This window comes from Vigna angularis, chromosome 5 (genome assembly GCF_016808095.1).
Source record: "Vigna angularis cultivar LongXiaoDou No.4 chromosome 5, ASM1680809v1, whole genome shotgun sequence".
Lineage (NCBI taxonomy): Eukaryota > Viridiplantae > Streptophyta > Magnoliopsida > Fabales > Fabaceae > Vigna > Vigna angularis.
The window spans coordinates 10,312,966-10,340,418 of record NC_068974.1 but is presented as its reverse complement, the minus strand read 5'-3'; the positions used below and the strand labels follow the sequence as shown (position 1 = coordinate 10,340,418).

The window sequence follows — 27,453 nt, the reverse complement described above, 5'->3', positions numbered from 1 at the left end:
TCGAGTCAGCTCTCAATCTAGAGCTTCGTTTACATATCCGCTGCGTCTTATCTCGTTGAGGAAGGTTCGAGGAGTCCGAATCGAGCTCTCAAGGCTTATGTCGTCATCTTCTCGGGCGTTCGTCCATCAGTTGTGCTAAGGGACAGGCCCTCGAAACCCTAGGAGCCAACGATTTGTGCTACGTCGTGTGGGTGTCAATGACATTTGACAGAATGCATGTCAATTTTTTTAAAACGTGTAAGAGCAAAATGAAAAATGGCAATTAGTTTGAAATTTGTTCTATTGAACCATTTGGGAACGTTTTCTCTCCTTTCCGCTAATTGTTTTGGGGTTTATGGTTATGCAAGTTTTCTCTACCAATGGTTGTGATTTTGTGTCCTACTGGTGGTGAACGTTTCTGTCTCGATGGTTGTTTTGGTTTAGGGGTTTGGCAATATTATGGTTGTTCATTGGATTTTCGATTTAGGGTTTAACGCTTCGTTTAGGTTGGTGGGTAGCACGGTGGGTTGAGGGCATTGCGTTTAGGGTTTTATAGCAGCGAAAAAGGGATTCTAGGTGTTGGTGTTGCGTTTAGGGAGAACATTTGTTGATGAGAAATTTGTGCAACCTGGTAAAATCCCAAGTCCTATGCTTATATTGCCTCCTTTGTGAACCTAATTTGTGGATGCTCTAATTCATGCCTTTTTTGTGTTCTCTATCTTATTGATTTTGTATATCTTTTTCATGTTTCAATTTGGGTGGATGCCCATAACGATAATTAGTTACGCGAAGAGAAAGCGACCCAAGCAAAATATGTTTTCATGGAATGGAAGAGTCCAACGGGATATGTTGTGAAGATGGTTGCGGATTTGAAGGATAGAGATGACGGTGATGGGTGAGCGGCCGTACATTTTTCGATAGAGATGATGGTGGAGGGAATGAAGGTCGCGGCCCATGTGGTTGAAGGGGCGGCGAGGTATGTAGAGCATCAAGTTAAATTTATTTCCTTTCGTTAGCAGATGTTGTGCCTTATTCAGCTCACATCTCATGCTATGTTGATACGTGTCACTTACACTCATTTGACACGGGCCACGTCAGCATTTTTGAAAAAGAATTGTACAGTGGATAAGGATAAAAGGGTAAAAAGTGAAATTTCGATTTAGTTCTTCTTTCGCTGTTCATTCGAAAATCCCGTTTTCTTTCTCTCCTGCATTGTTCTCCATCTTCTTCATTGGTGTCTTGATTGTCATTTCTGTTTTTGAGCTGCTTAAATCGATGGTTGTGGAGGTTATTGTTGGGTGTTAGGGTTTAACATCATTGTGCCGCTCCCAATCGGTGGTTGTGCAGGTTTCTGGTGGCTGTGGAGTTGAAGGTTTTTTCATCTTCGTGCCGCTTGTGAAGTATAGAGGTTTTCCATCATCCGTGAGCATTTCCATTTTTTATCTTTCTCGTAAGTGAGTTTGAGGTAGTGGTAAGTGAGGGTTTTTCTATTTTTATTTCACATTTCCATTTTGAAGTATACTCTGGTGTAAACTCATTTGTACAATCCTTACATTCATTTTATATTGTGGTGCTTTATCATTGAGGATGTGGGAACCAAAGACAAGAATGATACAACTGACTTTTGGGTAGGTTGTATGGGCTTAGGATTGATTTCGGTTAGGAAAGAAATAACATTGTCTTGATTTTTTTGGAAGGTAACCAAAAACAATATTTGGCATGTTCGTTTAGACTATCTTTTTAATCAAAGGTCATAATTGTATACAATATAGTCTGAATGAATGTTGTGAAAACAGAAAAGACTTCCTTTTCCAGAAAGTTTTTCACATGCTTACAATGATTTTGATTCCTTGGGCCAAGGAGTTTTCATTTATTGCATTTTCGTGATATAAAAGCATTCCTTCTCCACACCTTATTTGTTGATGTTGCCATTTTCAAAGCTATTAAGGCTGTTAAACATGTAATGGGAGAGTCTGATGTACACAGTTCTCCTACAGAAAATGGTATTCATTTCACCGAGAGAGTAGGTGACTTGAGTATTAGAGTCATGAAGGATGCATTTGTCGCTAACTGCAAGGTTGATTCAAAAATTGATGGAGTTGAAACTACTCGAATAAATCAAAAGGATTTAATAGAGAGGAATCTACGAAAAGGAATTATTGTTCATGAGAATACTACAATCCATGTATGATAACTTTTACATTGAAAGAGTGGTTGTAGTTCCTTAAAGTTGTTTCTTTGCCTTCATATAACTGATAAACACTCCACATTCTGCATGCATGACATTACCACCTTAGGTGTTGCTGTTATAAGATACTGTGATTATTTGGTTTCCGTGAAAGTATTGAATATTTTGATGAGGCAGATGATGGTACCAAGGCACTCAACATTAACAGGTACTCCTTCTAAACTCAAATAAATGTGAAAAAAAAAAACATATCTAGTGAGCAAAAATATAAACAAATCTTAACTAATTTAACCCTATTTAATGATATCATCCCCAAAACCCCGGTTATTTTAGTGGGTTGTATTTTCACAGATTGAAAAAATCTTTTTTAAAATGAATTTAGTAAAATTTAATGATATTAATTTTCTAAATTAGCATGAATTAGTTTTTGATTATTGGCTTATATATATATATGAGCCTAGGGTAGTATTTTCTAACCATTGAATGTAGTAGTTTCACTACTTTACATTATGCTCGTGTTCTATAAACTATGCGCTCTCTCTCCAGTTTGTGTCTTATGGTTTGTAATTTTATTAGCTGGACCTATCACATGAGTGACAATTATATTTATGAATAAAATATAACCATGGTTTTGATGTTTTTTGTTAGATATAAGATTGTAACATTTGAATCTAATTCAGTGTTTTTATCCCGTGTCTATAAAGACTGACACAAATCAATCGAATGGTGTGCCTGACATTTTTGAAACACAAACCAGGACACTTGTCCATACACCTTGGACACATGTTGGCCACACATCTACTGTGTCAACTTATTTATCTTTTTCTGGCTGGAGAACCTCCAAAACACCGGCTAAGAGAGTAAGCTAGCCTTGCTTTTGGCTAAACATTATCTTAAAAAATGATCATGGTTTAAAAAGAGTCTTATATTATCAATGTCGGGAGACTCCATAGCTTTTGAGAAAAAAATATCATAGACTTTACTGATTGTTTTAATTTTAAGAGATATGATTCATCTTATTGTGGGATCTTTTTCGTAAAGATTGCATTGTGAAACAAACCTTCTTAGTTACTGTTGTATTTAAATTGTAAAGCTTAACAACTTTGTTTTCAGAAGGTAATATATTTAAATACTGATTGTAAAGTTTCATTGTGGGGTTTCTTTTGATGAAATTTGTAAGCTTGATTTGGTTGTTTATTCTGCTATTTCTTTTTCTTCTGTATTTGGAGGAATTTTTATTGTTGATAATTTTCCTATCTTCCCTCTCTCTTCTTCTTAACTAATTAAGACTAATTGCAATTCCTTGTGGATGGTGTGTTTAGGTGATTTAGAGAAAGAAAGGTACTTTTTCAGCATCAAAGAACCCAAATATCCTAACGGCTATCGCTCTAACTGAGCCACCGGTTCAAGTTACTAGAAGGCCATTGGGTTACACAAACAAATTTTAACTTCAAAAGGGAACCAATTAGTGGGAATGAAGAAGAAACTTGTTTTCTACAGAGGAAAACCGCCTCATGGATCCAGAACCGATTGGATCATGCACGAGTATCGCCTCCTTAACGCTCCGTCTCAGGTCAGGATTCAAAGAAAGTAAATTAACTCGAAATTATCCTCGCGCACACATTAATTATTCACACAATAGTGCGCATTAATTATTCATACAATATTTTTGGTTTGTTTGTGTGTTCAGGTTCCCATGGAAAACTGGGTTTTGTGTCGCATATTTTTGAAGAGGAGAAGTGGTTGTAGAAACGGGGAGGAGAAGGAGATGGAGAGTTTGAGAGGCGAAGTGGATAATAGGAAGGTGAGGAAGTCGAAAATGGTTTTCTATAACTTTTTGGAAGAGCAAGACCGATTCCTTATCTTCTGTCGGTAGTGGAATTACTCATGAATCAGATGAGCATGAAAAGAGTAGTAGCTCCGACACCTTCCCTTATTTTAGAAGAAAACCTTGACACCCTCCACTTAAATTCTAGTGTTATTGCTTGTTTTAAAATCATCTCCGATCAACCTAAGCTTTACCTCTTTCTTTTATTGTCTTTCCCTGTAATTATCTTCTTTCCACCGGTGTTGAGGGTAGTCTAGGTCTGGAGAGTATGCTAGGTCCACAATATGCACTCTATGGTCAGATTAGTAAGAATATTGATGTGTATATTTTTGGTGTAGTAAACTACTATAGATTACACCATTTGTTTTTGTTTTTGTATGTTCTTTGATATTACCTAGTGAGTCATTTCAAATTAAATTGATATAACTATTGTGTGTGGTGTAGCTGTGAGAGGTCTAATCTGTTTGGAATAAATAGATTGCGCATCTATTGTTTTGATTAAAACTAAAGTAATAAAAGAGTATTGGATTAAAACGGATTTCATGATTTTAAGAGCCATATCTTAAAAGAGTATTTTGTTTTACATATATGTAGAAGGTCATTATTGTTTTTTCTTTCAGGTAGTTCTTTTAACATATTCTTAATTGGGGTACGGTGAACAATTTCAATCAATGAACTTGTTGTAGTTGTTAGTATACAAAACCACATATTGAAGCATTTGTACTTGTACATAAACAACTTAAGAAATAACCACATAAGATTGAGTAGATAACTAGTTACTGTACCAAAAAATGTGATGAAATCTATCTTAAAATATCACAACATTTGTTGTTTATAAGCAATTGAGTAAAAAACCACATACGACTTACTATATAACCATTTACTGCACCAAAGAAATGTGATCATTGATATTGAATTTAACCATTTTTATTGTTATACAAAACCCCTTTCAGAAATAACCACATAAGATTGAGTAGATAACCAGTTAGTGCACCAATAAATTTGATGAGATCTATCCTCAAAAACCACAACATTTGTTGTTCATAAGCAATGGAGTAAAAAACCACATACGACTTACTATATAACCACTTACTGCACCAAAGAAATGTGATCATTCATATTGAATTTAACCACTTTTATTGTTGTACAAAACCCCTTTAAAAAATAACCACATAGGACAGAGTAGATAACCAGTTACTGCACCAATAAATTTGATGAAATCTATCCTAAAAAACCACAACATTTGTTCTTCATAAGCAATTGAGTAAAAAATCACACACGACTTACTATATAACCACTTACTGCACCAAAGAAATGTGACCATTGATATTGAATTTAACCACTTTTATTGTGGTACAAAATCCCTTTTAGAAATAACCACATAGGATTGAATAGATAACCAGTTACTACACTAATAAATTTAATGAAATCTATCCTCATAACCACAACATTTGTTGTTCATAAGCAATGGAGTAAAAAACCACATACGACTTACTATATAACCACTTACTGCACCAAAGAAATGTGATCATATATTGAATTTAACCGCTTTTATTGTTGTACAAAAGCCCCTATCAAAAATAACCATAAGAACTGACTAGATAACTAGTTACTGCAATAAATTTGATAAAATCTTTCCTAAAAAACCACAACATTTGTTGTTCATAAGCAATTGAGTAAAAAACCACATGTGATGAAATCAGACCACTTAAAATGACCACTTTGTTATTGTGCATAATATCAATCCAACTAACCACATAACTTTCTGCACATTAATTGCTTAATCAACTATTGATATCAAAGCACTTGAAATCAGGTTCATTAATTTATTGTTGTACAAACTTTGTATAGTAACTAACCACAAAAAGTTTATTGTATAACCACTTACTACACCAATGTATTTGACCAATTGAATTGTATAGTAACCATTTTGTTGTAAAGCAATTTGACCATTTTTATTTGAACCATTTTGTTTTAAAACATGAATAATAATTTACTCATACCAATGATTTATTTCATTGTGTGTTGTGGTTATGTTTTATGAATACAACACTCACTTTAAAATTAGTTATTTGTTATGAAGCACATTGTTACATTAGATTGGCAGACAAAAACAAAAATAAAGTATCTCCAAATCAAATTGATTCAACCTGAAAAATGAAAACCTCAATAATAATTACAAATGGATCAAATATTCAACCTTTATTCATCAAAAAATATGAAGAGTTAAGTTCATTTAAAATTACAATTGTGTTTCCTAACAATACATATGAATTCATACATATATCCAAAGACAAAAAACTTCACAATAAACTATTCAATGCGCCTACGATTTTTCCTCTGTAATATTGTCCAAGGGTTTTCAAAGCAACACTTTTCAAACGCTTCAAGTATTGACAATTCCAGTTCCAGCACAAACAAAGTTGGCTCTGACAACCAATCTTTGCCCGGTGACTTCGGGTTCTAAATATGGCAATGTGGATTCCCTCTGCCCAATACCTTGACCTACACAAGACAACAATAACTACTACATTATATACAAACTCTGAACACTGTAAAACATACAGGAAAATTAAACCCCCATATTTCAAATGTAATACCATCATATAACCAATATTTCATTGACAGTAAAGAAAACATTTTAGGCCTTATTAACCTCTGAATGACTAATATGTAATGCAATCAAACTCTTGGGCCTAAAGGTTTAGTTTACCTTCTTTTGAATCTTCCTATCAGTTGTATAAGCCTAAACGTGAAATCCTGCTTGCTGGATCTGATCTTTCACCTAGAAAATTGCAGTCCAAGAAAGTTACATGACTAACAAACCCTTTCATTTCACTATCAATATATATAGCAGAACAAGTTTCCTAACAAATTACAAACAGACAATAAAAAGTCAATAGCCTGTTTTATTTAAGAAACGTTTTATGCCTTTGCTAATCATTACAAATATAATATATTTCCCTAGTTCCTATTTCCAAAATATTGTACAAGGTGGAATATTAATGGGCCTTTTGTAAAAATAGAAAGATATATATAAAGCTTTATCCCAGGTTGCATTATCTCCTAGGTATTTCTCTGGTCTCTAATGAAGTATCTGACACATGAAATAGTTATCTTGAAAGATAAAAAAAACAAGGATTGAATCGAAAAAACTTTCTATGCTTTTCTTTTTAACTAGGAAGCAGGATAGAAAGACAACAAATTTGTTGTGAAGTTAAAACGAGACTATAATGAAAATCCTCGTTACCATACCAAATAAATAAAAATACATAGTGAATACATTATTTTGCAAAATTTAATCCATTATTACCATTAATAAATGAGACCCACAATAAAAAAACTATATTTCTTAGTAAATTTAAATAAGAGACTAGTATAGCCATAATTATAATTTAATCTATTGGAGGAAACTATCACATTAATGGGATGGCATAATAAAATCTAAAAACAGTCCACAGGAAAGAACAACTAAGATACTACTGAAGGCACCTTAAATTGAAGACTAAGCTTTGAAACTCTAAATTTTTTTATTTTAAGGACATTTAGAAAGGTACATGGGCATTAATAACAATTAAGATTGAAAGCATGTCGTTGAAAGCTTCAGCTCATATGTGAAACCAAATATGCTATACACATAATTGATGAAACTCAATGCGTTCCTCACTTCATCCTTTAACTATAAAATAAACAAAATCAGTAGCTCACATTGAAACTCAAAAGGGACTTACAAAGATTTATGTTGTATAAATTTAAAGATAAACTCACCTAGGACTCCCTGCAGAAAATATGTGCATCATCCTGATCAACATATAAATCAAATGTCATTAACCGTATCATATTGTAAAGGAAAAACAAACATCACCATGGAAAAATGACATTTTAGCTACAATACTATAACAGTGTATAAACACAACCACGATGTTTAATTTTAACATGAGCAGATCAATCTCCTGTTTCTGTGTACAAAATTGTCAAGCCCACAAACAATAATCTCCAACTTATTTGATAAAAAATGCATTTTCTACTCCTGTATTCACAATTAGTGAGACCCAAACATGCATTCAAAATTTCAAACACCACAATGATATTTGTTATGGTTAGTATTCAATTCACTATGTATGCCTACGAAATTGAAAACCCAAAGAACCTAGCCACAATAATGCATAAAAATGTATGTGTTCTTGCCTCAGTACCTTGACACGAAAAATAATGAATTTCCCGGTTCTATGAACTTAGCAGCAAATTAATTTTATTCGATTAACCCAATAAAAAGTGGACCCCCTTTCATAAAAACTAATGTCAATCCTTATACATAGAGGAATAAGGACGGATTGGAGGAATAGGCGTATTTGGTGTTTTCGAAACTGAATCAAAAAGAAAACTCTCTGTCTCACCCCTTTGCCCCTATATTCTAGGTTTTCATAAATGAATCAAAAAGAAAACGAAAGATAGAGAAATGATGACAAAATAAGAAAGGAATAGAAAGGGGACAAACCTGATGCTTCGCACGTTGCCGGTTCCAACTCTTTTGATCACCGAGCACGTCTAGCCTATGGCAGCCATGGAGTTCTCCTTTTTTTTTTTCTTTCTCGCTCTCTCTCAACCCTAACCCTAGACTTCCTCTTCCAAGATGAAAGGGTCGACTATGAAAGGAATGAAAACTTTCAATAAACTTTTCACGCATAGCAAATGACAACTTTGCCCTTAATGACATTCAGAATAATTGGGCCCCACCCGGGTCAAATGAGTGTCAATTTTTTTAGCCGTGTCAAAGAATTGTTTTCAATGTTGATATTTAGGGATGGGTCATGGTAAACATTGCTGATAATTCATTTCAAGTTATTTAACTATGATAATACTCTACTGTGTTTATTTTAACCTTGAAATCCTTTAAATAAGTGCAAATAGGATTTTGGACTAAATACAAATAGTAAAAACTAAAAATAAAGTATAACTGCTCCAAAATAAAAACAAATACTTAATCTAACTTTATCTTATATCAACAAAATAAAATAGTAATGTACCTAAATAAATGGAAAATCAAAACTACCTATTTCTATTTTATCTCTATCAAAATCAAATTAAATATTATCAGACCCAAACTAATAAAGTAAGATTCAAACAAAATTATTAATAAACTCCTAAAATTTAAATTTATTCCAACAAATAGAACACAATAAGAAATGTACCTTAAGACAGATTTTGAATACAACAATATAGAAACTTAAGGTGTGATGCCACAAACATTATTAGTAATATATTTTGTCTTTGGAATGTAACAAACTTCAAATTCTCCGTTAGATCTTAATGCAAGGAGCTAGACCTGGGAAAGAGACAAAGGATTAAGTCATTGATGTAGACAAGCTCAAGAAAATGAAACCAAAGAAAGTTTCTCCTTGGACTATGAAAGGGTTGATTATTGTGATAAGGAGATTTGGGTTGTCTATCACCTCCTATGTACCGAATGAAAATGAGAATGACAAAAATTAATAGATAATGGGAAGCAAAGGTGGTTGCATACAAAATTTTTGGGAACATAGCCAAGCTAGGACATAAGTAACATTATGAGCTTTTCAAAACCCTATAAGTTTTTTTTTATTGAGTTTCGCTAGAATTGCTTCTTGTTCTCATTTCACCCTCAAATAATTCAGTTATATCAAGAAGGATGATCTCTTGTGATTCATGAAAAATGAGGAAGTGGAAAATGTGTTTCCACTTATTAAAAATAGGAAGCCTTATATCTGAATTCAAGAGGGGTGAATTGGATTTAACCCTTTTTGAAAATCTTTTTAAAATCTTTAAAGAGTTCTTAAAACTTGAAATCAATATCCACAGATTTCATGAATCAACTAAGTAAAGAAAATGTAAAAGAAAGATCAAAGGACACCAAGATTTATACTGGTTCAGTTTACACTAGTGCAAAAACAACATATTACGTCGGTTATTTTTGGCTTTTAACGACGAATTAGAGACCGACGTCATAGTGGGTGACGTAACTTTTACGTCGAATATCATGAGGCGACATTAATAGGAAATTTTCATGTCGATTATATCGAGATCTGACATAAACCTAACGTTGTCATTGTGCAACGACGTGAGATTACGTCAGTTAGTAAAGAGATTGACGTTCAATATTTGAATAAATATTTATATTTATAGTAAGATTTGTTGTCTTATGTACGAGGGAATTGCCGTAAACTTAACGTCGATGCGAAAGATAATGGACGTAATGTTCATGTCGAAGTTCAAAGAAGACGTCAATTTTTTAGTAATATTTGAATAAATATTTATATTTAAAGGAATATTTGATGTCAAGTATAAGGGGATGGACGTAAGGTTAACGTCGAAATTTTCTATATGGGACCTTACTGTCGATGTTTGAACGTCAAATGGTGTGTACTTCGACGTTACCTTCAGTGTTTGTTTTTTGGATTTGATTCGATTTAGCTCATTCAACCAAACCTGAAATACAAAAACCAGTTTTCCAATATATTCATTTTAATGTCAAAAGTTTATTGATATTTGTAAGATTTTCAAATGTAAATTTTTACCTCAGTCCATTCCCCTCTGATTTCTGCTCGGATGATTGCCTTCATCCATGACATGATGTAGTAGCCACATGCCCAGGAATCATTCTGCTTATTACACTAAACATGTGAAAGAACTCAGTCAAATGTAATGGTTTAAATTTGACTATGAAAATTAAAGGTTAAAGATCAACGAATTCCAACCTTAGGATATATAATTTCAAGTTGTTGTTCTCTGGTCCTAGTCACAACTCTAAACAAATTTGAAACATTAGAAACATAAGTTAATATATTAATATCATAATGAATTGATAAGAATGAATGTAATACTTACGTTTGTATCAAGGACTTCAACTCCGCTTTAATCTTCCTATGAAGAGAACAAAACCACACAACTTGTGCTTTTTTGGAATGATCACCATGAGTTGTCAATGGCCCTTGTCATGTACCAATAACTAGTGAGTTAGTTTATTGATTAAAATATGATAAAAGTTGACAATACTGGGAAACACATACGCATCAATGTATGGTGCGATATATATCTCTCAGTTAGACTTAGTCATCCATGTTTGAATATATGATTTTCTGAAATCTAATCTGTTTCCAGATGGTTGAATGGTCTGAGGTTCAAGAAAGCCCTAAACTGACGCCCGACCTGATTCAACTACGATGGTGTCCATGTACCTGTAAGAATAAAGTTAAGCATATTTATTAAAAAGTAATAATACTAATACACAAACTGCAAAATAACAAATAAAAAACTTACATGCACCATAGTTGTATGCATGAAATGTTGAGCATTTTTTCTCCACCAATGATCTCATAAGCATCATCGAAATTAATATACAATGGAACATGGCACTCGAGGCCAAATGTTCTTAACTCCCACAACATCTCTACCGGTCCTTTTCTCAACTTATTTAATCTGGAGGTTAATATGGATATAACATCATGGTCTTCTGCTTCCTCACGAGCCTCGTTCACAGGTTGAGCAATTGATTGTTTCTCAGGACGGTAAACCTGCAACTCACATTTACAAAAGTTAGGAATCGTTTAATTATAACTTGAAGATTTAAGATAATTAAAAAGAAGAATATAATACCGTTTGTGGGCCAAAATATGGCATGATCATATCCTTAGGCCAAGCTATAAATGTGCCTAAGGCCTCCCCAAGAATTCGATTTCAGATGTAGGCAATGACACTCGAGCCTGGGGGTCTCTTGGATCATCAATCATTACCCGCGCGTGAGTGGGCAATAAAGGAGCACCATGAATAGTTTGGCCTCCTGCAATCTGTCGTCCCACGGCCACTACGCACGGAGGATCCTCATCAACCAAAAACTCATACTGAATATTGTAATTAGTACAATCTGCAGTAGAGCATGAGCCTTTGGTGCTCACATGAGGTGCAATAGGATCATCTGTAGGGGCATCCTGTTGCTGTGACGGTTGTTGTTGCTCTTGTTGTTGTTGTTGTTGTTGTTGTTGTTGTTGTTGTTGTTGCTGTTGTTGGGTGATCATCGCAAGTTTTTCTTCGAGCATTTTGAAGCGTTCATCCATGCTTTCCTCTAATTCGACTTGCACCTGTTGCCTGATGCTACTAACCATTTCTTGAGTCACAACTACTGTGTTCTTGGTTTAGGGCCAAAGTAGTCTCTCAATCCAATAGCTCCTTCAACACCACGCACACGACCTGGACGGTCTAGCCAACCTATGGCTGCTACTAGGAGGTCCTCCCTACCTTGTGCCATAAATGTTCCTTGACTTTGTTTGTCAACCAAGTCATCATGCATATCATAATGAAGCTAGACACATTAAAAAGTTTGTTACATATTTTTTTATGAACTATGGTAATCAGTTAAAAGTTTGCACTTACAATTCTCTAGGATATCTCCTGAGCAGACTGGGATGTAAACTGGCCGTTGGACTTTGTCCGTGCAACCTTCCACAATTCATGTCTGGCTGGTGGAGGTGCGAGATCAAGTGACTCAAGACCTAACTCCTCAGCGCGACATTTTCTCATCTTTTTATCTAATAACACATAACCACCACGTGACAATACGTGTGGTGTATCATTAAGCTTCTTCCTCTGCTGGGCGACTATCCATTTCACCTATGAAAAAATGAAAATCTTTAAGCATAAATCACAAATTAACATCTTGTGTGACTAGAGCAAAATATTGAAAAACATACCTGCCACTCAGGAGTAAGTCTAGATTCTTTAAACTACACCCACTCCTCCTAAGTTATTTTATATTTGTTACAAGGAGTGTCGTTTTGTTTAGAGCCAAAGACGTATTGATGTGTCATTCTCGTCTTGAAGTCCCTCCACCGGACTACAATGTGGGATAAAATCTTCTTCCTTATCATCTCATCATTAGGGACATTCCAATTTTCCTGTTTAAAACTAAATTAATGTTAAAGCATGATCAACAAAAATAAGTCAATGATGGAAGTAAAACATCTTAAACATACCAAAATATTCTGCCATAGTAGATTTTTGTCAACCTGTGGGACATCATCCCAACAAGTAGCGACAATAGGAACATGTGTTTTTGCCATCACGCCCAAGTAACTTTTGAACGATGTTGCATGTATTTCATCAGATACATCATCGACCTTATTTTTAATGGTTCTTGATGAGAAGGAGCTTGTCTTAAGTATATCTAGAGAGTCTTCATCATCAGTTGTGTGCATGGCTCTACCTTCAAATACCACTGACCATTTATGATTCACTAGGTTAGTGACATAGAATATTTGTCTTGCTTGACTAGCCACAATAAATGGTTCATCCTTGTAACTCATTTTGTTAATCCATAATTATTGTCAATCCATTTACACTTGAAAACTGGAACTCTAAAAGTGACATAATCAATTTGCCAAATATCTTGTATTATTCCAAAATAACTAATTGATGTTGTAATTGGATTCTTATCCTTGGAACTGGAAAAGTGTACAACCTTAACTTGTAGGGTAACTCCACTATTTTGAACTCTATTTTTATTGTCTTCCTCTTTTGAATAGAACAAGTAATTTTTTATGTAATAACCATAACCGCCGAAAGTGATCACATTAGTGTTAGGTCCACGAGCTAGTCGCAATAGATTTTTAGAAACATTCGGAGTCGCATAAATCTTTTTCTTAAACCAAGCTAAAATGGATTTGTTATGTTCATTAAGTGTCCTCTTTTCACTCATATGTGGATGTGCTAACTTAATTTCATCAATGTGTTGTGAAATGTAAGGAATAACATCCTCTGTGTTGTTTAAAATGTACAAATGTGCTTAATTAACTTCTTTTCCACTAACACTTTCAATCCTCACTCCTCGAACTCCCTTTCCTTTACGTATGTTTTCATGTCATTTCTTTGGAAGTCCTATTGGGTCACAACTTGGCATATAACTTGAGCAGAATTCAATGGCTTCCTTTGCAATGTAGCGCTCTATAATCGAAGCTTCCGGTCTCAATTGATTCTTAACATATCCCTTTAAGATATTCATGTATCTTTCAACCGGGTACATCCACCATAAGAAAATCGGCCCACATATTCGAATCTCTCTCACTAGATGGACAATCAAATGAACCATGATATCAAAAAATGAGGGTGGGAAATACATTTCCAATTGACACAATAGTCTGATGGCCTCATTTTGTAAATCATCTAACTGTCGAGGATCAACAACTTTCTTGCAAATGGCATTGAAAAATAAACTCAAATGTGTGAGAATACCTCTAACAGAGGCATGTAATATGGCTCGAATAGCTACTGGTAAAAGATGTTGCATTAAGACATGATAATCGTGAGACTTTAAACCAACCAACTTCAAATCTTTCATAGAAACAAGACAACTAATATTCGACGAATAACCTTGTGGAACCTTCACACTATGTAAACATTGAAAAAAAATTGTTTTTCTTTTTTTGAAAGAGTGTGATAAGCTAGAGGAAGATAGGTGCGTCTTCCTATGGATTGCAAATGTAACTCAGAACGGATTCCCATGTCAACCAAGTCTTGTCGTGCTTTCACTCCATCTTTTGTCTTTCCTTTAATGTTTAGTAAAGTCCCAACAACACTATCACATACATTTTTTCCAACATGCATCACGTCTATGCAATGTCTCACATCAAGTTTACACCAATATGGAATATTGAAGAATATTGATCGCTTTTTCCAAATGTTTTTCTCAATGGTCTTCTTTTTATGTTTTCCGAAGACAACATCAATGTTCCTCACCTTGTCGTTGATAACAGTTGAAAAACTGTTATTTTCATGCTTAAAATTGATACTAAAAGCAACCTTTAACACTTAGAAACTAGCTTGAAATCATGCTTTTGGTCATATTTTCATAAATAAGAGAGCTGGACAGGTTTATGCTTGACTTCAGTGTTTCATGCAGGTTTTAAGGTGAATTTGGTGAAAGAAGTGAAGAAGGATAGAAATGGAATCAGAAAAGACATCAAAAAGTGCAAAAGGAGAAGTCGCAATTACCGATCAGCGGCAGTTTACCGTTGAGCGGCACTCAGGAGCTCATGTTGGATCCATTGAGGGGTGAAAATGCCGCTGAAGGGGGAAGAATTAATTCATGCACTTACTGGTGAGCGGTAGTTTACCGTTGAGCGGCACTTTTATGGGCTTGGACCTAATTTTCTGTATTTTTAGAATAGTATATAAGCTTTAGGATGTCCTAGGGTTTGTATCTTTGGCGGAGACAAAGCAAACACTCACTTTTCCACCCCTTGAAAGAAGATCTTGGATGCTCAAGCTACCTCCTCCTCTTTCTAGGGTTTTATCTTTCATTCTTTCATTATTATTCATCTAGTTTCACCATGAATATGGTGAACTAAACCTTGTATTGTTGTTGGGGAATCAATGTAGTCTTGTGAAACTCTCATATATGGAATTTGTTTTAACATCTTATTTTTAAGACTTATGCTTTCTTTCATCATTAGTTAGGGATTTTCCTCTTTGCGTAAAGCTTGCTTTGTTTAACTCATTAATTGCCATGATTAGTGATTTTGTCGATATGGGAACGTACGGGGAAATCTAGATCCGAGGAATTTCTCCCAATACCATATTGGTTGCCGTTATTGAAGTGTTTGTATTTTGTTTTTTTCCATTGATCAAATTCATGCATACATATTTAATTACTGTCTTTTGCATTTAAATCTACAATCAATTTTTCACAAGTCTCAAATAATCAATAAATCATATAGCTAAACTAGGCCGTGAGTCCTTTGGGAAAACGATATTTGGTCTTACCTTGTTTTATTACTTGATATGATTTGGTCACACTTGCCGATTGTTAAACAAGTTTGTGGCGCCGTTTTTCGGTGTTCATAAATTTGTCATCAAGTTTTTGGCGCCGTTGGCGGGGACTCGTGGGTTAACTAGTTCATTTGTATGATTATTGATTATCTTTGACTTGAATTTTGAATTTTGAAATTTGAATTTTTGTTTTTATTTTATTTTATTTTATTTTATTTTGTTTTATTTTATTTTATTTTATTTTATTTTGTTTTATTTTATTTTATTTATTTTATTTTATTTTATTTTCTTATTTTATTTTATTTTATTTTCTGTTTTTATTTTCTTTTTGTTTTCTGTTTTTATTTTTCTGTTTTCATTTTTTTGTATTTTTATTCTATCTTCTCATCTCTTATTTTATATCGTCTTCTATATCATTTTGTGCTAACGAATATTTTTTAGAGTTTTGTGCCTAATGTTTGTAGGATGCAATTTGTTCAAGAATTTAACTATATGGGCACTCAATTCTACTAAGGTAATTTCAACCACTGGTGGGAACCTCACTCAAGCATGGATAAAAATCAATTTTGGCAAGCTGTCAAACAATTTAAAAATGAACCACCACAATAATGGGAGTGAAAACCCTCTCTATCGAGAAGAAGGATAACGTTGGAGGACGCACTTGAACAATACATACAAATATCTAATTGTCATCACAAAAGCACTCAAGCTGCCGAAGAATTTGATAGGCCGCCACCACAACAATGGCAGCAACAACCCTTTCTATCAAAAAGTTTGGATGACACCCTTCAACGATTTTTGAAAAATTCCATCTCTACTCAGAAAAGCATTGAAGCATCATGTAAAAGGATGGAGATGCACCTTCGTTACATTAGTCAGAGATTGAACGTTAAGGTTAATACTGAAGATAACCCTATGGAGGAAGGTCAAGCTATTGTCACTGAAAGTGACAAGATTTTTTCGGAGAAAAAAAATAGGGAAAGATGAGGAAAAGATAGAGAGAAAAGAAAAAGAAGAGTTGAGTGAGAAAGATAAAGATGAAGAAAAAGAAAAAGAAGTGGTTGAGAGAAAAGAGAGAAAGAAAATTTGTGTTAAAATAAAGAAGTTGAGAAGAAAAAGAGAAGGGAAGAAAAAAATAAGAAAAAAGAAAAAGACAAAATTTGGGGAGAGGAAAAGTAAGAAAAAGAAGATAAGAGGAAAGAAGAAGGAATCATATGAAAAACCCCATCCTCAGAAGAATCATAGGAAGGAAAAGAAATTTAAGTGCTTTATGGAAATCTTCAAGATATTGGAGATTAAAGTTCCTATGATTGAGACACTGCAACAGGTTCCTAGTTTGATCAAATTTCTGAAGAAGTTAAGTAGAAAGAAGAAAAAGAAGATGGAACTTGAGCTTTATTGGGTCAAGCTAGTGACGTTAAAAGAGCGCTTGCTAGGAGGTAACCCAGTGATTTAAGAACTTTTAATTTTTGGTTTGGTGATGTAATTTTGAACTTTTGGGTATTTTTGTTTTTGTTATAAGTTTGTTACAGGGTTTACATCTACTGATGGATGTTAGGCGGAAGAGTATCTACTGAAGGATACTATGTTTGTATACACCTACTGATGGGTGTTGGTAAGAAAGATTTGCATCTACTGAAGGGTGCTAGAGGATTTTGGGTCAGGCTCGTGACGTTAAACAAACGCTACTTGGGAGGCAACCCAGTTGATTGATCATATTATTTCTATTTGTTTTATTGTAGTTGCATAATAGGGTTTTGCATGAGTAATCTGAAAATTTAATTGTAGGGAACCAGTGAGGGGCATGAGTAGGAGGCACCTAGGTTAAGCTAGGAAGAAGAAGTAAACATACCGGAAGTGCCGCTGAGCGGTAGTATCGCAGATTGGGCTTAGGTTGCCCCTTAGCGGAACTCGAGCCCATTAGGGTATTTTTATACCCCAAGCTGCATTTTAGTTTTTCTTTTCAGAATCTTCTCTGCACACACACTCCTACATACCTTTTCAAAGGTTCTCCACATCTTTTCCCTCTTCCCTCTTGAGAAAATCTCCCTTTCACTTACTTTCTCACTAGTTTTCCATCTAAGTTTGGGGTTGGGAGAGAGCATCATTGAAGGGGCTTATTTCTTCATTGTGGTTTACTAATGCTTAACAATGTATCTTTTGGTTTTGTGAATTATGTTTGATGCAGGGATGGCCTCCTCATCGGGCAAAAAGAATCAAGACTATAAGATCCAAGAAGAAGGAGAGGAAGAAGACTTTGACGATAGCATGAGTTGATGAGGAACTCAGATAGCATTCACTGATGGATACTATCAGCACTAGAGCGGGATTTGTTTTATCTTCTATTTTGTTCTAAACTTATTTACTTTTGTTTTAGAATAGGGTTTGATGTACTCAATTGGAAACTTTGTCTGTTATGATAATTTGCTTATGATTGTGATTGTTTGATAAGTAATGCTTGATTATGCTTTGAGATTGATTGATGTTGAGATGTGCACATTATATGCTTATACAGGTGATTCACAAGCTTTGTGAACAAATGCATGATGTTGTGATTGTGATTATGATACTAAGCAGGATGTGTATGTCAAATGTGAATGAGCTTATATGTGAGGTTTTGAGCTCCAGATTTTTTATGATTGAATGATATTACTTTGAAAGCATGAATGATTTTGCCCAGGTTTTCTATGATTTAATTAATTGCTTGTTTGCATCATATGATCAAGGCCATTTGTTGGTAACCCTTTTATTAGCCAAATTCATGAGTTAAGTAGAAAATATTTTGTGGTATTGATAAATGTTCAAGTTTGAGGTTGTTGGAAGTTATGAAAGGGAAATTGAAAGCATTGAGCTAAGAGCTAAGAAATAAGAATGTGAAAAGAAAAAGAAAAGGAAAAGAAAAGGCAAAGCTCATTGCAAAAGAAAGTTGGGAATAAATAAGAATGATTGTGTCTATATGATTCTCTTAACTCAAGGGTTTTGTGATCTAGAAAAACCAATTTTCTTGTTAGCCCAGCCACATTATAAGCCATTGAAAAGCCCTTGTGATGATGCATGCTTGTGAATGTATTTGATTGTGGTTAAATGAAAGGCAAAGTTAATTCATGTGACATTGTGATAGTAGAGTGAATGAGTGATTACCTCTTATACACTTGTGTTTGAGTGAAACACTTTACCTAGTGAGGAAATATTCCATGAGCAAATGAACATTCATGCTTAGTTGATTGATCATTCATGAAAAATAGCTCTTGTTGGATATTAAGTGACTTTGTGAACATTAAAGCATGTGCATGTCTTGATTGAAGTCTTTGTCTAGAGCTTAATTGAAGTACTTACTTATATTGAAAAGAGGATTTTTGAATAAAGTGAACCATTGTATGGATTGGTGGAAGATTGAGTTACATCTTGTTTGCTTGAGGACAAGCAAAGTTCTAAGTTTGGGGTTGTGATAACAGTTGAAAAACTGTTATTTTCATGCTTAAAATTGATACTAAAAGCAACCTTTAACACTTATAAACTAGCTTGAAATCATGCTTTTGGTCATATTTTCATAAATAAGAGAGTTGGACAGGTTTATGCTTGATTTCAGTGTTTCATGCAGGTTTTAAGGTGAATTTGGTGAAAGAAGTGAAGAAGGATATAAATGGAATCAGAAAAGACATCAAAAAGTGCAAAAGGAGAAGTCGCAATTACCGCTCAGCGGCAGTTTACTGTTGAGCGGCACTCAGGAGCTCACGTTGGATCCACTGAGGGGTGAAAATGCCGCTGAGGGGGAAGAATCATCTCACGTACTTACCGCTAAGAGGTAGTTTACCGCTAAGCGGCACTTTTATGGGCTTGGACCTTATTTTTCTATATTTTTAGAATAATATATAAGCTTTAGGACGTCCTAGGGTTTGTATCTTTGGCGGAGATGAAGCAAACACTCACTTTTCCACCCCTTGAAGGAAGATCTTAGATGCTCAGGCTACCTCCTCCTCTTTCTAGGGTTTTATCTTTCATTCTTTCATTATTATTCATCTAGTTTCACCACGAATATGGTGAACTAAACCTTGTATTGTTGTTGGGGAATCAATGTAGTCTTGTGAAACTCTCATATATGGAATTTGTTTTAACATCTTATTTTTAAGACTTATGCTTTCTTTCATCATTAGTTAGGGTTTTTCCTCTTTGCATAAAGCTTGCTTTGTTTAACTCATTCAATGCCATGATTAGTGATTTTGTCGATATGGGAACGTACGAGGAAATCTAGATCCGAGGAATTTCTCCCAATAGCATATTGGTTGCCGTTAAGCTTCTGCACTTAAGAATTAATTACTAGGAATGCTAGGAATTGTATGAACTCGTAATTAAGGATAGGCCTTCTTGCAAGGTGATTACAGAGTGGCATTAGCAATGATGAAAAGAATGATGAATTCCTAAAGTATATGAGAGTGGATAAGATGAAATTGATAACCCTAACAACATACTCATCCATCTAATTTATTGAAGTGTTTGTATTCTATTTTTCTCCATTGATCAAATTCATGCATACATATTTAATTACTGTTTTTTGCATTTAAATCTACAATCAATTTTTCACAAGTCTTAAATAATCAACAAATCATATAGCTAAACTAGGCCGTGAGTCCTTTGGGAAAACGATACTTGGTCTTACCTTGTTTTATTACTTGATACGATTCAGTCACACTTGCCGATTGTTAAACAAGTTTGTGGCGCCATTTTTTGGTGTTCATAAATTTGTCATCAGTCGTATACTTCTTTCCTATTACGTCGTCTGCATACTACATCATCCTCAAGACTTCCATTAAAAGGCTTTTTTCAATCTACGGTAAGGGTGATTTCGAGGAAGGAATCTTCGGTGTCTTGTGTACACAGTGTTTTGCCCATGCTTCAGTTGAAGATAGCTAGTATTTTCTTCACAAATCGGAAATGCAAAATGAACTTTAACACTGTAACCACTCAAGTTCCCATATGCTGGGAAATCATTTATGGTGCAAAACAACATTGCACGCAAATGAAAGTTTTCTTTTGAATATGAATCGAAGACCTCGATACCCTCTTCCCACACTAATTTTAAATCGTCAATTAACGATTTTAGATAAACATCAATGTCATTTCCAGGTTGTCTAGGACCCGATATTATCATAGACAACATCATGTATTTTCTCTTCATGCACAACATAGGAGATATATTGTAAATCATCAAAATAACTGGCCATGAACTGTGTTTGCTACTTAAGTTGCCATAAGGTTTCATACCATCGGTAGCAACTGCAAGTCTTAAGTTTCTCGGCTCTGCACAAAATTCGGGAAATGTGCCATCAATGTTCTTCCATTGTGGGGAATCAGCTAGGTGTCGAAGAAGATTATCACATTTTCTTCCATCAACGTGCCACATAAGATTCTTCGCATCTTCTTTAACAGAAAACAATTGTTTCAACCTAGGTACTATAGGTAAATACCACATGACCTTAGCCGGTGGACCTTCATTGTGTTCATCATTATTTCCATCAAGTTTCTTCTTAAATCGTGATGAACCACACGTCGAACACACCTTCATTAAAGCATATTGATCTCTATACAATACACAATCATTGGGACATGCATGTATCTTTTGGTATTCCAAACCCATTGGACATAGAATTTTCTTCGCGTCATAGTTACGGATAGGTAACGTGTCATTTTCTAGTACCATCTCCTTCAGCAACTCCAACAATTCCGTGAAACTTTTATCAGTCCCTTCGTTTTTTGCTTTCAAACAAAACAATTTCAAAGTAGCCGACAACCTTGTAAAATTGATGCATCCTGAATACAACTCTTGCTCTGAATTGTTCTTAAGACTATCGTACAAATGAGCTCTTCCAAAATTTTCTTCTCCAACGTTACGTACCATTTCATCTAAATGATCACTCATCCATTCGTCGACATAATCCGAACCTCTTAAAGTTATTGGCTTATATAATACTTCTCCATGCCATGTCCAAACTGTATAACTGCTCATTATTCCATAGATGAATAAATGATCACGAGTGTTGTCCAAGTCTTCATATACTTGATCGAGACAACGAACACAAGGGCAAAAATATCCCCCGTTCACTAGTTTTGCGTGTTCTTTAACATATTGTATGAACTCAGAAACCCCTCGCTCATACTGTTCACTAATACGACGCTGATGAATCCAACTTCGATCCATACTACTACACTGAACGAAAAGAATCCACGGAAAAAAAACTAACTTACGTAGAGAAACAAAAATAAATACCTATCATACGTTGAAGGAAAAAAATAAAGTATCATACTATATGTACACGAACACAAATATCTATCGTTATACATATATCATACGTCTAGAATCGACAAACACGAACACATATATCATACATAAGAGATATTGAAGGAAAAAAAAAACAAACTTGAAATAGTGTCACTGGAGAAGATGACGAAGTTCGCTGACAACGAACGAACACAAATACCATATGTTGAAGAAAAAAAAAAACTATCATAGTATCGCTATACATATAGATATCATACGTCCAGAATCGACAAACACAACACAAACATGAGCACATACATCATACGTAAGAGTATTTTAAGAGAAAAAAAAATACTTCAAATGGTGTCACTAGAGAAGATGACGAAGTTCACTAACCCCGAATGAAAAAGAACCTAAAGATAAACGAAAAACAATCAGTCAACCTTATGAATGAGAACCAAATGACATTACAAAGACAGAAACGACTTAAAAGTAGCCTTCTTTCTTTATCGTAGTTGTCCACCAAGAAGAAAGTTCAAGCAGAAATGGAACCGCGAACAAATAGTGAGACTGTGTTTTGTTTTTAGATTCAATAAAAAACTTTCACGTCGTATACAACAAAACTTTGACGTTATGTTTAAAAACAACGTCAAAGTCCCAAACCATTCGACATTTTCTCTTAAAACAACGCGCCATTTTTATTAATTTTTTCTTAAAAATTGCAAAGGTTACGTCAAATTTGAAGGGCCTTTGACGTAGTATTGGAAGCCACAAGTTTGTACCTGTTTATTTCTTTTTAGTTTTTTCTTTTGAAAACGAGAGCATTAATAGAACGTTGAGTTCTGTTGGAATTCGATGTTTTGTTCTTCTACCTAAAAGTACCATACTTTCTGATCTTTTTTCTTTTCAACCCTCCCATAGAACGCCGTAGACTGCCGGGCTGGGACGTGAAGGGAATAGAAGTACTTGGGAACATTAATTGTGTGCTTAATAGAATGTCGTATTCGGTGGGGCTCCGACGTTTTATTCTATTTTCTTTAAAATCAGACATGAAATTTTTTTCTTTTTACTTCTTCCTTAATCGATTCAAGTTAGCAGTGTACTAAAATTTGCACTTTTAAACCAGTGATCAGTTTTTGATCAATATCAGAATCTTTAGTCCACATAACAATGCAATTAATATTCACAATTCACATATCGTTTACTAAATTAAATCTTCATTTCATTTCAAAATAAAACCGAAGCAGTACATAAAACTAGAGGTGACTTAGTGCCATGATTACAAAATATAAAAAAGGTATAATACCCTATTTTGTCCCCAGTTTCGCTCGGAAATGTCAAATTAGTCCATCCTTTAAAAAATGTGTCAATTACGTCCTCACTTAATAAAATTTGCATCAATTAAATCCCTTCCGTTAAATTCGTACAAACGGCGTTAATTATTTTTCTCTTTCTTCTGCTTTTTCTGATTTTTCTGATTTTTCTATGCAAGCAGCAGCTTTTTTTCTCTCTTCTACTGTTCTTCTTCTCTGTCTTCTACCAAATTAGTACAACTTTTACAGTCACACTTTTTCATTATTCTTGTTTTCTCTCTTAATCATATTTATTTGCTTAATTTTGTTTTCTCTCTTTGTCATTATTCTTAATCTTGTTTTCTCTCTTAATCATATTTATTTTGACGGGATTGAGGACCATCGGAGCGACCTTTCTGCATCACCATCTTAACATTGACCACCTTCACGGTTAAAGTGTGCCCACTTGTTCCTAGGCGAAGCTGTTCAACCTTGGTGAACACTGGCTTCCTCAATCCTGGTTTTGAATCTGCCATGTTTCAAATCCTATACAAAAGCCCCAAAAACATCAAATGAGATAACATAAAAACAGTAGTAATGCACGCTATCCCAATCTTGTAAGATCTTAACACATAGCCTAATATAAAAGGTTTAATTAACAGTGTCTTAGTACATAGGTTTTGAGCAAGAAATTCTCGCTTATCCAACATTTCTCATCCAATATTTCAAGCTCAGGGAAAAACCTCGTTAAGTGGATACCAAATAAACTTATCGAAACATGTAAAATCATCCTACCCTAACCCCAGTTTAAAAGGGTAAGAATGTTTTGAAATTTTCAAAATCCATGGGACAAACATTGATAATAAAATCAGATTAGTGACAACAACGACGAGCATAACATCCAAACCATACCAACATTCAAATTCCAACATGCATTCCAACAAAATTTACAGGAAAAAAATACAGACTTTCGACAAACCAAGAATTAAAAGGAGGAGTTGTTTTACATAAAATTAGAGATATGAAAGTGGAAAAGAAAGTAAGAGATTGAAGAAAAGGGGAACAAAAATTCAGAGAAAAGCAAAAAGATTGAAGATTGCAATGTGACCTGGAAATTGGTGTGATGAAAGAGAGATCTGAAACTGAAAGCGAAAGTGAGACTGAGACTGAGACACAAGCGTCGAGGTCGGGTTTTAAGGAGATAAATGCAAACAAAGGTAACATTTATCAACCTTGCCCAAAAACAAAATTAAGCAAATAAATATGATTAAGAGAGAAAACAAGAATAATGAAAAAGAACCTTTTGAGAACAAATTAAGAATCAATTGTCTTGGCATATGATGTCAGAACAATTCTTATAATTGGTAGAAGACAGAGAAGAAGAATAGTAGAAGAGAGAAAAAAAGCTACTGCTTGCACAGAAAAATCAGAAAAAGCAGAAGAAAGAGAAAAATAATTAACGCCGTTTGTACGGATTTAACGGAAGGGATTTAATTGATGCAAATTTTATTAAGTGAGGACGTAATTGACGCATTTTTAAAAGGATGGACTAATTCATTTTCGAGCGAAACTGGGGACAAAATAGGGTATTATACCTATAAAAAAAATCCACATAGAAAAGTAGTCCCTATTCTTACGAAGAAGATTCCATTCAATCTTCATCAGTTGACTCATCATCAAAATCTTCAGTTTCAAAGCCAATACCATTCTTGTTTCCCTTCTTCTCCCATCTGAAAAGAGTATCTTCAACTCTCTCATCCCTTTCAAACTTCTTCCTAAATTGATCAACAACATATTTCTCAAAATCAGTTTATGGAATGAAGGCAGTATGATCTACAGTAGGAGTAGGTGTACTTCCAACAATTAGCTCATCTCTGAAGAACCATCCATTCACAGTCCTTTCTAGCCCAATAGAAAACAGACTTAGTATACTCATTTTTTTTGACTTGTTGCACACAAGTCTAACTTCTTGAGATACATCTACTCCTTGAAGTATCAACACCTGGCTGATAAATACTCCATATGGAAATTTCTGTGCATATTTATGACCTGAAACGATCATACGGTCTTTTAGTACCACAACCCAATTGGTTGGTATTCTAGTCTTGATAGCATTCAATAGAAATACATCTTCTGTTGACATTCTGTCCTCGATAAATCTTCTAGGAAGTAGTAGCCAAGTCAGGACATAAGCAATCAGTTTCTCCTCCTTGTTTAAGCCATCATGTAGATATTGCTTATCCACCGTGTACCTTTGTGGATATCTTAAGCAGTTTACATATATAGCTCTCTTTGTTAGCCATCTGTTTGACTCAGAATCACGGATATGAGAATCCAAACCTTCAGCTTTCAGTCCAGCAATATGTGACCAAACATTATCATCAATAGTAATGTTAACACCTTTGACCCTTGAGTGAATGACCCCATTTACAACCCTCAAGTTTGTGTAGAAAACTTCTACCAAATCTGGATAGCAATCTCCTTTCATCTGGACAAAATCAAAAGGAACTCTTCTTTCTTGAATAATTGCAGGTCCACATACTTGTGAGGAACTACATATTTTATAACTCTCCATAATAAAAACTTTCTTCGGATCTCGTCATCACTTATCCATCCAGATGGGATTGCATTTCTTGTAACCCAAGCAACCTTCTCTTTTCTTCTAGATGATGATGATGAAGAAGCCACGTCTAGATAGAATTCTTGGAACCTCTTTCACAATCTAGTAGTTTTTAACATCTTAACTTCGAAGCTTAAAATATACAATGGTTACGTCGAATTTTACTAGGCTTTGACGTACTAATTGTCAGCCAAAAGACAAAGAGTTTGACAAAAGACAAAGGTTACGTCGTATCATGCAGATATACGACATTTTCTTCTTCATCCACGCTCCTCTTTTTCCTTTTTAAAACCTCTCATAACCTCCCAGTACCATTATATTTTAATGTAATATTTACATTTTAACATAACCTCCCATTAGAAATGCAACGTTACCGATATTCGAGGTTTTCTTCTTCAGCCTCCCGCCCTTTTCTAAGCTTTTTTCATTTATAAACCTCCCATAACCCACCATTATCTTTATATTTTAAGATAAGATTTACAATTTTTTTTTTATTTTTGTATTATATAAATTTGTTTAAATTTATCTTGTAATATTTACATATTATAAAATATAAGAATGATTTGTCGTTGAAATTTAAAGAGAATAAAATTTTGTTTCTTTAAAATATTAATTTTATTTCATATGGAAAATAATAATAATATTTTATGAGAATTGTGTTTTAGTTATAGATCACAATAATTAAAATCATAATAAATATTTTTAAATAATTAAACGTAAATGTTTTAGGTTAAAGAAAGGTATGATTATGCTAAAAGACTTTGATTGATTTTTAAATTATAATACTAAGTTTGAGAACAAATTAAGTTGACTAATAAACTAAAGGTTAAGATAGAATATCGTAGACAAAAATTGAGATAGCTCAATTAGAAAAAAAAATATTTAGACAAGTTAACAACAAAGATGCATTACACCAAGTCAAAGATCGAGATGAGACAACGTGTATGGAGAATAGTCCGACCGATCTAGACAAAAAATTAAGACATAATTAATGGGTTGGGTCGAAGATTAAGGCAGGTTAAGTTTGATGGTGGAGACTGGTTGGTATGGGCTGACCCGACCCAAAAGTAGGATAGGGGCCTATCTCATGAATAATCATTAACATCTTTGTGACAATTATTCTTTTAGGGTTTTTTAGGTGCCTTAAACATTTATATCTATATATAGGGACACCAAATACATATGTAGACACTTTGGAAGTCATAAATATGCATTTTCAACGTTGAGGAAGGATTCTTTTGGTTTTTGGTTTACAACTCTCACTAGTGCAGAAAAGGCTATAGACGTTCGTTCTTTTGCCCTTTTGCCGTCCGATCTTCCCCCGACGTCTTTGTGGGTGACGTTACTCAAACGTCGGGGGATTCATACCGGACATCTATATAGACGTCCGGTGTGTCAGGCCGGAAGTCTATATAGACGTCCGGTGTACACCCTTGGACGTCCGTATAGACGTCCCGTGTGCCAGACTGGACGTCTATATAGACGTCCGTTCCT

At 34.4% G+C, this 27,453-nt stretch overlaps 2 protein-coding genes across 7 annotated transcripts in view; one reads left to right on the top strand and one right to left on the bottom strand.

Annotated features, from left to right (window-relative positions):
- Positions 1-247: 247 nt before the first annotated feature.
- On the top strand, positions 248-4,438 carry LOC108321768 (NAC domain-containing protein 83). The gene is given in 7 exon segments (XM_052877515.1): positions 248-610; positions 762-955; positions 1,327-1,387; positions 2,345-2,375; positions 3,490-3,740; positions 3,858-4,006; positions 4,008-4,438. Coding segments are annotated over 4 exon segments (546 nt in total). The 5' UTR covers positions 248-610; positions 762-955; positions 1,327-1,387; the 3' UTR covers positions 4,123-4,438.
- Positions 4,439-6,139: 1,701 nt separating this feature from the next.
- Positions 6,140-27,453, bottom strand: part of LOC108321756 (sucrose transport protein SUC4-like) — a 30,257-nt gene continuing 8,943 nt past the window's right edge. Inside the window, exons 1-14 of one of the 6 annotated variants that reach the window (XR_008248805.1) lie at positions 13,001-16,004; positions 12,719-12,922; positions 12,402-12,638; positions 11,628-12,330; positions 11,292-11,545; positions 11,042-11,209; positions 10,860-10,962; positions 10,730-10,778; positions 10,550-10,645; positions 10,410-10,460; positions 8,494-8,641; positions 7,764-7,796; positions 6,709-6,780; positions 6,179-6,500 (exon numbers count right to left, since the gene is read on the bottom strand). Coding sequence is in view for 1 of the 6 variants with exons in the window: in XM_052877513.1 (XP_052733473.1) it covers positions 20,599-21,987 (1,389 nt within the window). In the remaining 5 variants the exon portion in view is untranslated. Of the gene's footprint in view, positions 6,501-6,708; positions 6,781-7,726; positions 7,797-8,493; positions 8,642-10,409; positions 10,461-10,549; positions 10,646-10,729; positions 10,779-10,859; positions 11,210-11,291; positions 11,546-11,627; positions 12,331-12,401; positions 12,639-12,718; positions 12,933-13,000; positions 16,012-20,353; positions 23,886-24,447; positions 24,589-27,453 lie in introns of those variants that run through there. The other 5 variants (XR_008248806.1, XR_008248804.1, XR_001831519.2 and 2 more) reach the window with 5 other exon arrangements.